Below are 16,242 nucleotides of genomic sequence, written 5' to 3'. Positions count from 1 at the left end.
TTGGCAGGAACTAATGGGGATCCATAATAAACCCCAGGAAGAGTAGCTGCTGCCTTGGCAGGAACTAATGGGGATCTATAATAAACCCCAGGAAGAGTAGCTGCTGCCTTGACAGGAACTAATGGGGATCCATAATAAACCCCAGGAAGAGTAGCTGCTGCCTTGACAGGAACTAATGGGGATCCATAATAAACCCCTGGAAGAGTAGCTGCTGCCTTGACAGGAACTAATGGGGATCCATAATAAACCCCAGGAAGAGTAGCTGCTGCCTTGGCAGGAACTAATGGGGATCCATAATAAACCCCAGGAAGAGTAGCTGCTGCCTTGGCAGGAACTAATGGGGATCCATAATAAACCCCAGGAAGAGTAGCTGCTGCCTTGGCAGGAACTAATGGGGATCCATAATAAACCCCAGGAAGAGTAGCTGCTGCCTTGGCAGGAACTAATGGGGATCCATAATAAACCCCAGGTAGAGTAGCTGCTGCCTTGGCCAGAACTAATGGGGATCCATAATAAACCCCAGGAAGAGTAGCTGCTGCCTTGGCAGGAACTAATGGGGATCCATAATAAACCCCAGGAAGAGTAGCTGCTGCCTTGGCAGGAACTAATGGGGATCCATAATAAACCCCAGGAAGAGTAGCTGCTGCCTTGGCAGGAACTAATGGGGATCCATAATAAAAAACAAATACAAATACATCTAGGTTTTTAATTTCACCTGTGATGTTAGTGCAGATCAAGGAGAGGAGATGAGTAGAGGAAGCCACTAGAGACTGTTGAGACTGGGCCCTTAAGTGTTGTGTTGTGTCTACTGACAGGTCCCTCCTCTCCAGGGAAAGCTGCAGTACATGCGTGTGCTCAACGATCTTCCGCCCTTTGGAGGCTTGCTGTTCCACACCGTCAGACCAGTAAGGGCAACATTCTCTTATAAACATGCCCATATCGTATTCCCACATTATATATCCCACTCCTTTATGATGAATTTCTCTTATGTCAAGGTACAGCTCATGTTTATGTTTTCCTGTAGCCTTGTAGCATCCCAGGCCAGACATCCAAACGGATACTACATACATGTATATATCATACAGTGCCTTGCGACAGTATTCGGCCCCCTTGAACTTTGCGACCTTTTGCCACATTTCAGGCTTCAAACATAAAGATATAAAACTGTATTTTTTTGTGAAGAATCAACAACAAGTGGGACACAATCATGAAGTGGAATGACATTTATTGGATATTTCAAACTTTTTTAACAAATCAAAAACTGAAAAATTGGCCGTGCAAAATTATTCAGCCCCTTTACTTTCAGTGCAGCAAACTCTCTCCAGAAGTTCAGTGAGGATCTCTGAATGATCCAATGTTGACCTAAATGACTAATGATGATAAATACAATCCACCTGTGTGTAATCAAGTCTCCGTATAAATGCACCTGCACTGTGATAGTCTCAGAGGTCCGTTAAAAGTGCAGAGAGCATCATGAAGAACAAGGAACACACCAGGCAGGTCCGAGATACTGTTGTGAAGAAGTTTAAAGCCGGATTTGGATACAAAAAGATTTCCCAAGCTTTAAACATCCCAAGGAGCACTGTGTAAGCGATAATATTGAAATGGAAGGAGTATCAGACCACTGCAAATCTACCAAGACCTGGCCGTCCCTCTAAACCTTCAGCTCATACAAGGAGAAGACTGATCAGAGATGCAGCCAAGAGGCCCATGATCACTCTGGATGAACTGCAGAGATCTACAGCTGAGGTGGGAGACTCTGTCCATAGGACAACAATCAGTCGTATATTGCACAAATCTGGCCTTTATGGAAGAGTGGCAAGAAGAAAGCCATTTCTTAAAGATATCCATAAAAAGTGTTGTTTAAAGTATGCCACAAGCCACCTGGGAGACACACCAAACATGTGGAAGAAGGTGCTCTGGTCAGATGAAACCAAAATTGAACTTTTTGGCAACAATGCAAAACGTTATGTTTGGCGTAAAAGCAACACAGCTGAACACACCATCCCCACTGTCAAACATGGTGGTGGCAGCATCATGGTTTGGGCCTGCTTTTCTTCAGCAGGGACAGGGAAGATGGTTAAAATTGATGGGAAGATGGATGGAGCCAAATACAGGACCATTCTGGAAGAAAACCTGATGGAGTCTGCAAAAGACCTGAGACTGGGACGCAGATTTGTTTTCCAACAAGACAATGATCCAAAACATAAATCAAAATCTACAATGGAATGGTTCAAAAATAAACATATCCAGGTGTTAGAATGGCCAAGTCAAAGTCCAGACCTGAATCCAATCGAGAATCTGTGGAAAGAACTGAAAACTGCTGTTCACAAATGCTCTCCATCCAACCTCACTGAGCTCGAGCTGTTTTGCAAGGAGGAATGGGAAAAAATGTCAGTCTCTCGATGTGCAAAACTGATAGAGACATACCCCAAGCGACTTACAGCTGTAATCGCAGCAAAAGGTGGCGCTACAAAGTATTAACTTAAGGGGGCTGAATAATTTTGCACGCCCAATTTTTCAGTTTTTGATTTGTTAAAAAAGTTTGAAATATCCAATAAATGCCGTTCCACTTCATGATTGTGTCCCACTTGTTGTTGATTCTTCACAAAAAAATACAGTTTTATATCTTTATGTTTGAAGCCTGAGATGTGGCAAAAGGTCGCAAAGTTCAAGGGGGCCGAATACTTTCGCAAGGCACTGTATATATATACTACAGTACATATCATTTTGAAGAATGCATGTTTCTGAGTTAATTTTTTTGCTGTTGTTCCATGAATTCAGAGCTCTCTCTGTGTTGATAGAATGTTTGATTGATTGATTGACTGATTGATCCACAGGATGAGAAGCAGTCGGCCACTACGCTGCTGGTGGGTCCGCGGCACGGCATCGGTCATGTGATCGACCTAAAAAACAACCTGACCACGGTTCTGACAGAGTTCAGTCGTGTTGCTAAGATACAGCTGCACCGGGAGAACCAGGGCGTAGCCCGCGTAGAGGTGGCCATACAGGAGGCCAAGGTATGTGACAGATTGAACACATGTACAACTATAGATTTAGAAGGACATTATGAAGCTCAGGATGGAACTCATTGCACCATACTAGTAGGCCATGGTGCCAAACATAGATTTTCGCTGCACAGAAGAATTCCTTTCAAATTCAATTAAATCAAACCTGTGAGATAAACCAAGTTGAAGTAGCGGTATGGTCATTATATTAAATATACAGTAAAATGCTTTGTTTAAGCCTCCAAACTCATTTCCGTCCCTGCTCCAACCTCTTTGTATGAAGATGTGTGTGTTTCAGAGGGGCTGAGATGAAGCCAATACATAGTGCATTCAGGAAGTATTCAGACCTCTTGACTTTTTCCACATTTTGTTATGTTACAGCCTTATTCTAAAATGGACTAAATGGTTTTTTCCCCCTCATCAATCTATACACAATACCCCATAATGACATCACAATACCCCATAATGACATCACAATACCCCATAATGACATCACAATACCCCATAATGACATCACAATACCCCATAATGACATCACAATACCCCATAATGACATCACAATACCCCATAATGACATCACAATACCCCATAATGACAAAGCAAAAACAGTTTTTTATCAATTTGAGCAAATTGCTACAAATAAAAAACATGGAAATATCACATTTATATAAGTATTCAGACACTTTACTCTGTACTTTGTTGTTGCACCTTTTGCAGCAATTACAGCCTTGAGTCATCTTAGGTATGATGCTACAAGCTTGGCACACCGGTATTTGGGGAGTTTCTCCCATTCTTCTCTGCAGATCCTCTCAATCTCTGTCAGGTTGGATGGGAGAGCGTTGCTGCACAGCTATTTTCAGGTTTCTCCAGAGTTGTTTGATCAGGTTCAAGACCGGGCTCTGGCTGGGCCACTCAAGGACATTCAGAAACTTGTGTCGTGGAAATTCAGTAATGAGAGAGATTTGGTCATTTTTTCAAACAATCATCTTTATTTAATATAAATTAATTATTGCAATAATGAGGCTGGTCGACACTCCCACCCTTGAGTGTTGGACCGAGTAACCTAACCTTTACACAAATGCAGAGTACTATATATAGCTGACACTAACAATGCTCAGTCATGTTTGGTTTAACCCCCCTCATGCAGACCAAGGAGCATCATAAGTCACTCTGGGTTCATCCTGTTGTTATCTGCACATGGGTTGTTGTCTTAACCCCACCCTGGCTTAGTTTCCCAGATGCAAGGATGATTTAGAGACAATGAGGAATTGTTCTAAAATCCTCCTGGCTATCTCTATCTCTGTTACACCCACCACATCGTGTCTACGTAATGCAGTCTTTAACTCATTTGTCAGCTCAAGTCATCTCTGGTGACCATAACGACCAAATTAGCTGCAGGGAACTAGAGTGGAGCCCATGAAAACACAGAATTAAACAAAACAGATATATCCTATTTGTTAACTATTATTCCTAACTATTAATATCAAACAAACCAGGTAAATATGTCATTTTCTATCACAGCCACTCCTGCCTTGTCTTGACTGTGTGCTCAGGGTCATTGACCTGTTGGAAGGTGAACCTTCGCCCAAGTCTGAGATCCTGAGCACTCTGGAGTAGGTTTTCATCAAGGATCTCTCTGTACTTTGCTCCGTTCATCTTTCCCTCGATCCTGACTAATCTCCTAGTTCCTGCCACTGATAAACATCTGCACAGCATCATGCTGCCATCACCCTGCTTCACCATAGGGATGTTGCCAGGTTTCCTCCAGACGAGATGCTTGGCATTCAGACCAACGAGTTCAATCTTGGTTTCATTAGACTGGAGAATCTTGTTTCTCATGTTTTGAGAGTCCTTTAAGGGCCTTTTGGTGAACTCCAAGTGGGCTGCCATGTCTGGCCACTCTACCATAAAGGCCTGATTGGTGGAGTGCTGCAGAGACGGTTGTCCTTCTGGAAGATTCTCCCATCTCCACAGAGGAACTCTGGAGCTCTGTCAGAGTGACCATCGGGTTCTTGATCACCGCCCTGACCAAGGCCCTTCTCCCCTGATTACTCAGTTTGGCCGTGCGGCCCACTCTAGGAAGAGTCTTGGTGGTTCTAAACTTCTTCCATTTAAGAATGATGGAGGCCACTGTGTTCTTGGGGACCTTCAATGCTGCAGAAATGTTTGGTACCCTTCCCCAGATCTGTGCCACGACACAATCCTGTCTCGGAGCTCTATGGACAGTTCCTTCGACCTCATGGCATGGTTTTTGCTCTGACATGCACTGTCAACTGTGGGACCGTATGTCCAATCAATTGAATTTACCACAGGTGGACTCCAATCAAGTTGTAGAAACATCTCAAGGATCAATGGAAACAGGATGCACCTGAGCTCATTTTTGAGTCTCATAGCAAATGGTCTGAATACTTATGTAAATAAGGTATTTCTGTTTTTATTTTTATACATTTGCAACTATTTCTAAAAACCTGTTTTCACATTATGGGGTATTGTGTGTAGATTGATGAGGAATAAAAAATAATTTCATAATTTTTAGAATAAGGCTGTAGCGTAACAAAATATGGAAAAAGTCAAGGGGGCCTGAATACTTTCCTAATGCACTGTACATCATTGGATAAAGCAGAAGACACATTTCCGTTTGACCTTGTGTACAATTGGACAATAAAGAAATCTACATCTAAAACGTAATTATCCCCTCCCACCCCTGCAGCCTCTGGTCCTGTTGATGGAGTGGCCTGATGCCAGTAACTTTGCCTGTCTCATCTCCGGCTACTACAAGCTGTTTGTGGATCCCAAACGAACCATCTACTACCGGACACCTGGTCAGTCTTATATGATCAAGGCAGGTATGTTAGTAGTCACCTCCTTGATTTATACTGCTGGTTAAGACTTGCAATGAAGCTGTATATTTACATTATCTGTTGATGTTTAAGAAATGGATCGGTAAGTCTAGTGTTTCGGGAGGTTGTTATAGAGATTCCATTATTATTAGCTTTAGATAACACTGAAAATGTTTTTAATTTACTGTTAAAATCCTTTCCATACTCTTTGCTTTGACTACATTTCCTATCAATAAAACTCAACATCCAAACTCAGTATCCAAAGGCACGTTGACTGAATATCAGTTTGCATCTCAAGGATTCCATTTACAGGTTTTAGTGTGTGTCTGCAAGTGTGAGGCATTGCATGTAAACCATCATACTGCAACCAACTCTAGTCAATCCATCTGGACTGACACCTGCTTCTCCATAATGCATCTGTGCATCCGGACCTAAACCATATCAACAGCTACCAATCACCTCTGCTGTCGCTCCTCCCATCTCCATACTGAGATCTCATCTTCATCGGACTATTCTCTCCCTCTTCCTTGCATAGGGTAACATTTTGTGGTTTTTGCCTTGCTTTTTTTCTGTGAAATATATATGTAATATTCAAACATGCACAGCTCTGTTTCCATCTGCTGTGGTGGTGTGCCTGCATGAGAGGAAGGCCGCTACGTCCCATAACATCCCACCAGACTTACCTCCAACTCCAGTCTCCAGCATCCATCACTGAAAAAAATCCACCAGCCTTCGCCTCTATTTTCCCATAAGGACCCACTCCATCTTCCCATGCGATTCCTCACCTCTCAGCCTCTCAACTGCTCTGAAAATTCTGTCCGCAGATTACAGAGGTTCCCACCACACCCACCCGCGCTCCGGCACTACAGCTGTGTCCAGTGGGGACCGACGAGGGGACGAGAGGGAAAGACCCCATACGAGGGACCCAGGGTCCCAGTCTCAGAAGACAGCGACCGCCCCACTGCCCGCAGAGTCCCAACACCTGGGTCTATGCCACGTCCATCTCCGTGAGCAACAACAGCTGCAGGAGCTCCAAATGCAGGCAGAACCCGAGCTCGACGTCAACGAGAACTTCATTTCCCAAGAGGCACCAGGGCGGCCCCGTACCAAGTCTGACCCGACGCTGCAGAAAACGGAGACGATTGCCGTGAGGCTGGAAAGCCCCGTCCAGGAGAGCTCAGTGGCCTTCAGGAGCAGAGCCCAAACCATGGGGCAGTCCCAGCGAACTACACGGTTCTTCTGTGACTCCTGCAAGGCCAGGTTGAGGGCAGAGGGAGTGGCTGTGGCCTTGAACGGTGGACGCAGCAGCGCCTCATCAAAGCACTGCTCCAGCGCCTGTGCCTCCCGCGATGGAGGTGCAGTAGACTTGATGGCCCTGCCTCCCCCGGGGAATGAAGAGGAGGAGGAAGAAGAGGTGGAGGACGTAGGAAGAAAGCTGCAGCTGCCCCATCCGGCCATTGCTGCTCCTCCACCTGGGTTCAGGGACAACAGCTCGGACGAAGATGACGCCAAGAGAGGACGGAAGTCTCGACCAAACCCTGTCACCCGTCCAAGCCCTGCAACCGGGGCTGCAGTCAGCAAGAGCTCTGCCAAGGCTTCTTCCAAGGAAGTGGTACCGGCTCCAGAGGATGTCCCGGTGACGTTGATAGACAACGTGGCCACCAGGACAGTACGGGACCATGCCCAGGAGCTGGATGATGCTCTGGTGTCCACTCTGCAGGCCCTGGAGGCCCTAGCTGCATCAGAGGACTTCCCCCATCACCCCCAACAGCCAGCTCAGACCACAGGTCAACATGCCGTGTCATGCTATATGGACTTCTTCTCATATAGAGAGTCGAATCTAACCACCAAGGGCTCCTTCATTGCTAATGGTTAATTTTAGGGCACAGTGACTACTAAGGGGCACTTTTAAATATTTTTATACACTGAGTGTACAAAACATTAGTATTGAGTTTCACCCTCTTTTACCCTCCACAGTTCATCAGGGCATGGAAGTGTTGAAAGCTTTCCCTTAGGGATGCTGGCCCATGTTGACTCCAATGCTTCCCACAGTTGTACACACTGGAAACTGTTGAGCGTGAAAAACCCTGAAGCACTGCAGTTCTTGACACACACTCACCTGCCTGGCACCTACTACTATACCCCGTTCAAAGGCACTTAAATATTTTGTCTTGCCCATTAACCCTCTGAATGACACACATACAATGATTAAAGTGGATTGAACAAGTGACATCAATAAGGGATCATATCTTTCACCTGGTCAGTCTGTCATGGAAAGAGCAGGTGTTCCTAATGTTTTGTACACTTCAGTGTAGCTGAAGGGGAGGAGGATTTTTAAGCCTTGAGACATGGATTGTGTATGTGTGTCATTCAGAGGGTGAATGGACAAGACAAAATATTTAAGTGCCTTGAACGGGATATGGTGTCAAGTGTCAAGCACACCGGTTTGAGTGTGTCAAAAATTGCAATGCTGCAGGGTTTTTCCACGCACAACAGTTTCCCGTGTGTACAACTGTTGGAAGCATTGGAGTCAACATGGGCCAGTATCCCTGTGGAACACTTTAGACAACGTGTTGAGTCCATGCCCTGATGAATTGGGGCTGGCTTGACAGCACAATTCAAGTTCAAAGCTTTAACATCCCAAAACAGGGACAAAAAGACGTTTTGTTTTGACGTGTTGTTTTACAGCACTCTGCTTGATACTGAACATAGTCTCTTGTGTTGTATCTTTTGATAGCGAGAGAAACACAAGAGTTCACTCAGTCTTGATTAAAATTCAGTTTGATGCAAAACAAGGTTTTGCTCACAGACGGTTAGCAGAGCTTTAAAAGAAACATCAAGAGATTTTTTACAAGTGTAAGTATTTAGAAACAGTGTATTTGATGTGCCATCTTTCAAAAATCAATGACTGTTTTCCATCTGTCTGTGATATTGTATGACGTCCGTGTGACCCTGATAGTGTCTTGTGTTTCTTTCTTTCCATAGGGTTGATTGTGTTGGCGGCCATTACGCCTGAGTCATCGCTAGACTCAGGGCACGAGACCAACTCCTCTGAGCTGACAGACGTCTCAGAGATGGTGTCGGCCATGAAGCAGCACCAGAACCAGGCCTACCTGTTGGCCCACCATATCAACAAGGAGCGTATCTTCAGTCGCAGAGACTTCCCCTTGGCCATACCAGGCTGCACCACCCAGACTATTGGAGGCGGTGCGTTCTCCATGGGTCAGATCCGCGGCGGCTGCCCCTCGAAACCAGTGATCCTCAGTAAGACTGTTCCCCTAAAGCTTAGCCCTGGTCAGGAGACTGCCAGTCCAGGCCTCAGCACAGTGGAGCAGGGGAGTGACGTTACCCAAGAACCAACGCAGAGTGAGCCGAGTGAAGGCAAGAAGGCAAAACCAGAGCCCACCAAAGCGTGCACCCCAGACCGCCTTGCGATGTCACCTGAGGAGCTGAAAGTCTCCGATCCAGGGCAGGCACCTAAGGTCGGCAAGGATCAAAGGTCACCCGGTACTGCTGTGGGCAAACTAAGCCCAAATTCCTCTGTGGGTGTCAAGGGGAAGAAGTCTGCGCCTCTGAGCCCGGCCACTACCAACAAAGCCTTACCTATTCTCTTGCCTGTGGACAGAACTGCCTCCGCCAAGATTTGCCCCACAAACATGTGCCAAGATGCCGAGACTGCCTCTAGCAAGACCATCAAGCCTTCAAGCTCTAAAGACCTCTTGCCAATTGATGACCTGTTCTGCACATGCCCAGTTAGAGAACCCGGGCCACAGCTAAGACTGAAGGATCCACATACCCAGAAGGTGGTGGTGTTCCACTCCTCTTCCCCTACAGATGATGAGCGTCTTTGTGCCAAAGGCCTCCAACTGGCCAGCAGCAAAGAGAGCACAGTGAGAGCAGCAGGAGGAGCAGGAGCAGACCCCATCTTGGCCAAGCCCAGACCCCAGGTCCCAACCAAGTACTCCCAGTCCCCACACATGCCTGTGAAAGCTGAGAGGAAGGAAGCAGCAGAGGCCAAGGCAGAGAGGTCCCAGGGTAAAGCTCAAGCTGAGCCACATAAATGCCCCCCAAAGACATTCCCTCTCCTGGGAGACCCAACACACCCTACCTGCTCTGTGGACAAGGTCTCTACTCTCTCCTCTGCTGACAGCAAGAACCAGGGTGGCGGTAAAGGGAAGGCCCAGCGTAGCGCTCCCTTCCTAAGTATCAAGAACCTTCTGTCGGCCACGTTCCCAGCTCGGATTCGCAGGGAGACTGATGAGCGCCGAGCCCAGCTCCAGAAGGTCCGGCAGTACGAGTTAGAGTTTCTGGAAGAACTTCTGAAGCCCAAGTCGTCTGGGTGCGAATACCTACCCCAGGGGTCCTCGCCAGTCCCCTCAGGCACCCCATGTGCTTGCCAGCTCCTTACAAGTCCTGTGCTAAAAGCCCCTGGAATCTCCAGAGAGCAACGCCGCAGCTGCGACTGCAAGAGGATGTGCAGAGGCATCAGACTGCCCGATACGCCGGTCGGCTCAATTGCAGAGACACAGCAGCATAGAGGTAGAGAGAGACCCCTCTCCAAGACCCCTCCAGCGAACTCCAAAACCCCTCACCCCCAGGGAGCTCAGAGGAGACCTCAGACCTTAGAGATCAAGACCACCCGAATCCGCTCGACCAGTCTGGAGTCGCGGGAACCCAGGGGGGAGCAGGCTTCCTGCTTGCCCACCTGCACCTCTCGCACACCAGACTGCATGGGCGCTCCGCAGTACAAGAAGCTCCAGAGGCGGTATAGCATCGGAGAGGTGGACAATGCTGAAGGCACCCAGCTGTACACCGAGATAAAACCCAAAGCCAAGAACCTGGAGAAGGAAATGGAGCGAGTGAGGGCCGCAGGGCTGAGGCTTCCAACAACCGTGGAGCCCGTTCACAATCAAACTCACACGGCTGCTGCAGAGGCAAAGGGGAAGAAAGGAGTGTTCTTCATCCAGGGAGAAGAGCTGCTGAGGGAGAGCAGAGAGGGGGCGCCGACGGAGATGCTGCTGGGGCTGCCTAGCGAGGACAGTGACGACAGGGAGAAGTGCTGCTCTTTCTGTTTCTGCTACAGGAAGTGTGAAGCGGCGGACGAGAGCAGCGAGAAAGAAGAGCTCTCCTACTCCACCACCCTCCAGGTCCTGCCCGGGATGCAGCTTGGCTCTCAGACCTTGCCCATTGTCAGCAAAACGCTCCAGGTTCTCCACGCTGAGGGCTGCAGCGGGGAGGAGGAGGAAGTAGAGGAAGAAGAAGAGGAGCCGCAGACACAGGAGATCGACCTCCGGGCCTGCGGGACTCTGGAGGGGAGCCTGGCGAGGGTCGAATCCCTGCAAGGAAAGACGTTCAGCCTGCCGGACGGTTTCCTCAATGCCCAGCTGGATGCTAATGAGCTGCTAGCCATCCTGCGACAGTGCGCTAACATTCCCCAGGTGGATAACGAATCACGCCTACAGCCATCCCGGATCGCCGAATACAAGCAGGAGCTGGCAGTGCGCTTCAAAGAGTTCAGGGCAGCGTGCAGGCGGGTGGCGAGCGTTGAGAAGAGCCCCACTCGCATGCTGAGCGTTGTTACGGCCAGCTTCCTGGTCCTCTGCGAACTGACTCAGACATTCATCAAGCTGGTTAGAGGGGTGCGTTCAGAGGCCCAAAGGCTGCAACTGTTGCGGAAGGTTGAAGAGGTTGCTATCAATTACACTTTGCTGTTGCGTGCAGCCGAGGAGGCGATGGGCCACTCCAGTAGTCTGCCTAACAAGAGCGTGAGTCCCCAAGTTACTACAACCTCCACTAACATGGGCTCCCTCTCTCGCCCAATCAAAACCCTGCCTACCCAGTAGAGACAAAGAATGGGGAAGTTAGTAAATAATCATATATGACAGTTGGGAGTGTGGGTGGCTGGGACCACATTCTCAATGTCCAGTAGTTATTTATTGTTTACAGGACATGCAATGATCCATCCTCAGCAAAAATCGCAATGCAACTGCTCCATTATGCGTTTCCAGGGGCTGTGGCAGTTGCAGAGTGGCCCTGTGGTGTTCTAGCATAAGAGACAGACGCCTGGGCACCTCTATACAAAAGGTGCAAGGACCTACACCTCTGAAATGCAGTGTGAAAACAGGGCTAACCACTCCTCCATGTCAACTCTCACATTACAGAGGTCCGTCTCATTATTCTCTATGTATATTTGAGTTGTATCTTTTTAGCAAAGTATACCTTTTTGTGGAGAATAAAAATAATGAAAATAATATATAAAATGATATTGAGTATAACAAATGTAAAGAGTAATACATCTACAATAAATGTGCTCTGGGCAAAAATACAGCAGAGAAAATGTCAAAGTAGCGAATTCTGTGAATTAAGTAGTCCAAAGCCTGGGTTAGTAGTTGACGTGTTTGTTTGTTAAATTTTCTAACTGTTGTTACACAATACGTTCTGTTGGTCATCTGGACAATGCCATGACCTGCACCTCAACAATATCACGTACATCACATTCAGAATGTTGTACCTCCTGTGAGATTGGAAAATCCACACATTTGAATTGGGTTGATATAAAACAGATATGAAGCCCATTTACTCACCTGTAGAATAAAACCACTGGTATGGAAACACCTAGCGTGGGCAGATATAACAGAAACGCTAACTCACTAGTGGCTAACCAATCAGCTGGGTAGGATCAATGTTCTTCATGAAGGAAATGAAGGCAGCCTCGCTCTGCAGTATTTAGTGTAGTCAACCTCACGTTGCTGTCTTGGTTAGAGACACACACACAATACTCACACACGACAATCACAATCCACACTAAACCGGCACATCAACACTTGTAAATGAGAGATCCACTTTAGCAAGCTTAGCCTTCGAATTTTGCACAACCTTCAGCATTTGCTCCTGTTCACACATGATCTACGTTCATGTTTTGTTTACATTCAGTCAACTGAACACTGCTCTAGAAAACAAACTCCTCATACACCTTCCATTTTATAAACTATTTCATCTTAGAAAAGATTCAAGTTGCTATATTCTTCTCTACAATAATTTTACAGGATTCTGTGTCACAAACAATTCAATGGGGTTATACTTTTTGCTCTCTATATGTGCTGTTATCCCTTGTGCAATACAGGAGATATATATAAATCACTAACACACAAAGTAGTTTTCTATGTATTTTAATAAAACTGACACCTGTGTTTTCTGTCTGAAAACGTCTTTCTGTCTCCTCCTGTTGTCAACCCACAGAGATCGAAGCAGCCTACAGCTAACCTCAACAGAAACTATTCAGACTCTGTTATATTCTGACAGGATACTATTCATACCAGGCCACGTGAATTCTTTCACTGCACCACTGTCTTGCATGTTTCCTCAATTCTACCTTTGTTCTTAGAGTTACAAGAAGCAGAAGCGGTCCTTTGTTCTTAGAGTTACAAGAAGCAGAAGCGGTCCTTTGTTCTTAGAGTTACAAGAAGCAGAAGCGGTCCTTTGTTCTTAGAGTTACAAGAAGCAGAAGCGGTCCTTTGTTCTTAGAGTTACAAGAAGCAGAAGCGGTCCTTTGTTCTTAGAGTTACAAGAAGCAGAAGCGGTCCTTTGTTCTTAGAGTTACAAGAAGCAGAAGCGGTCCCGTTACCAGTGGTGTTGGCAGATTCCGTGTTACTAGTAATTTTATTGAAGTGAGAAAGAAAGAATATACACCCACAACAATATATGAGGATGCTACTTATACCAATAATGTTTTGCAACTGAAATTATTTATGCGGAGTTGTGTTGTTCTACACTCAAGATGTAAATATTGTAAAACAGTTGGAATATTTGTGAGCCTGGAAAACACTTTTAAATGACTAACTGACGTGTGAAGACTGGTTCTGAATTCTTCAGCGTTTTGTAAAAAAAAGAGAAAACATGTCTGTACCGTATAATGTATAGTCGTTATGTTCCATAGAAAACTAATAGCGAAAACTTATATTTTAACAGTATATAATGAGTATAAAGCATGGGACATGTTTATTTTTATAAAAACAAAACATTCTCATCATGACCACCTGGAAATGTTTTCAAACATTAATATATAAATATAGTGTGTGGTTGTCATTGTTGAGTTGCGTTGTTGCCATATTGTGAATGTGTCTCTATGTTCCATAACATAATGGACCTATGTTCCATAACATAATGGACCTTTGTTCCATAACATAATGGACCTTTGTTCCATAACATAATGGACCTATGTTCCATAACATAATGGACCTATGTTCCATAACATAATGGACCTTTGTTCCATAACATAATGGACCTATGTTCCATAACATAATGGACCTATGTTCCATAACATAATGGACCTATGTTCCATAACATAATGGACCTTTGTTCCATAACATAATGGACCTATGTTCCATAACATAATGGACCTATGTTCCATAACATAATGGACCTATGTTCCATAACATAATGGACCTTTGTTCCATAACATAATGGACCTATGTTCCATAACATAATGGACCTTTGTTCCATAACATAATGGACCTATGTTCCATAACATAATGGACCTATGTTCCATAACATAATGGACCTATGTTCCATAACATAATGGACCTATGTTCCATAACATAATGGACCTTTGTTCCATAACATAATGGACCTATGTTCCATAACATAATGGACCTTTGTTTCATAACGTAATGAACCTTTGTTTCATGGCCTATTCCATTGTGTTTGTTTGCACTTATTTATTTACTTAGTATTTATTTGTCAATAATCTTGTCTTCACTGTGTTCTTCTGTCTGTACAGCCTGTCTCATGTTTTAAGAGCAATAAAGTGTTTTGAAGTTATAATCTTCCGTTTACAAATGTCACATTTACATTTGGTGTAGATTGAAATGTGTGTTTGATACATTCAAGTTATTTGGGCCTCATCTGACACTCACTTCCAAATGAATATGAAAGAGATTTACTTGAGATTTCCTTCTCCTTACGGAGCATTGGGCAGAGGTAGTCTATCCTTCTACTACATGTTGTCCTTCTCCAAACTTCTGGCCTAGATTACTGTGGCCTCTATTGTCGGGCTGCATTCAGAGAAAATGTTACTCAGTCACTAAGCATATCACTCCAAAATCTTGAAGGCTATTTTATGTCCCAAACTTCCCTCATTACCAACACATTACTGCAGACAACATGGCATAAAATTAGCAATGTAGACATAATCTCTGCAGTGGCGCTAAACCTCTGCATAGGCTGCTCTTTAGCCCTACTCAGGATATTTAGCCATACTCAGGATATTTAGCCATACTCAGGATATTTGGCCATACTCAGGATATTTATCCCTACTCAGGATATTTAGCCATACTCAGGATATTTAGCCCTACTCAGGATATTTAGCCATACTCAGGATATTTAGCCATACTCAGGATATTTAGCCCTACTCTGGATATCTAGCCCTACTCAGGATATTTAGCCCTACTCGGGATATTTAGCCCTACTCAATATATTTGGCCATACTCAGGATATTTAGCCCTACTCAATATATTTGGCCATACTCAGGATATTTAGCCCTACTCAATATATTTGGCCATACTCAGGATATTTAGCCCTACTCAATATATTTGGCCATACTCAGGATATTTAGCCCTACTCAGGATATTTGCCCATACTCAGGATATTTAGCCATACTCAGGATATTTAGCCTTACTCGGGATATTTAGCCCTACTCAGGATATTTAGCCATACTCAGGATATTAAGCCATACTCAGGATATTTAGCCCTACTCTGGATATCTAGCCCTACTCGGGATATTTAGCCCTACTCGGGATATTTAGCCCTACTCAATATATTTGGCCATACTCAGGATATTTAGCCCTACTCAATATATTTGGCCATACTCAGGATATTTAGCCCTACTCAATATATTTGGCCATACTCGGGATATTTAGCCCTACTCAATATATTTGGCCATACTCAGGATATTTATCCATACTCAATATATTTAGCCATACTCAGGATATTTAGCCATACTCAATATATTTTCGACTAACCTTTACTTGGCCATACTTTCTTCATTCTTGTCTAAAAACATGTGTGTGCAATTTCAAGTGTTACTCCAAAACACCTGAGAATATTCAGAAAGTATTAAATCCTCCTTTCCAGCCGTTACTATGAGTCGTCCTCCCCTTTTAAACGTCTTCATCACAGTTGCAGCCAACAGTATTTTTCAGTGTAACAGCACCTTTCTGGCAGCCTTCTTCCATTACACACAGGTGTTAGTAGTATGCTTGAAAGCTAATTAGCACATGTGATCCTTCTGTCTTCCGCAAACACTCTCTGTAACATGGAGATATGCCTGTTTGGGAACCCTAACCCTATCAAGGTGTATCAATTGAACCTTTTGAAAATGATTTCTCGCTGATATG

General features: G+C 45.1%; 1 protein-coding gene across 2 annotated transcripts in view; it reads left to right on the top strand.

Moving 5' to 3' along the window:
* LOC110504557 (FERM and PDZ domain-containing protein 3) overlaps positions 1-13,057 on the top strand; it is a 52,077-nt gene extending 39,020 nt beyond the window's left edge. Inside the window, exons 11-15 of one of the 2 annotated variants that reach the window (XM_036969707.2) lie at positions 816-905; positions 2,841-3,020; positions 5,719-5,854; positions 6,673-7,635; positions 8,834-13,057. In XM_036969707.2, the coding sequence (XP_036825602.2) occupies positions 816-905; positions 2,841-3,020; positions 5,719-5,854; positions 6,673-7,635; positions 8,834-11,691 (4,227 nt within the window). In that variant the 3' untranslated portion in view covers positions 11,692-13,057. The remainder of the gene's footprint in view (positions 1-815; positions 906-2,840; positions 3,021-5,718; positions 5,855-6,672; positions 7,636-8,833) is intronic. The other variant, XM_090220134.1, reaches the window with a different exon arrangement.
* Positions 13,058-16,242: the final 3,185 nt, after the last annotated feature.

The sequence above is a fragment of the Oncorhynchus mykiss genome, chromosome 25 (assembly GCF_057628025.1).
Source record: "Oncorhynchus mykiss isolate SJ-2025 chromosome 25, ASM5762802v1, whole genome shotgun sequence".
Classification (NCBI taxonomy): domain Eukaryota; kingdom Metazoa; phylum Chordata; class Actinopteri; order Salmoniformes; family Salmonidae; genus Oncorhynchus; species Oncorhynchus mykiss.
The sequence above is the reverse complement of the archived record's forward strand: the minus strand, read 5'-3'. Positions and strand labels throughout refer to the sequence as shown.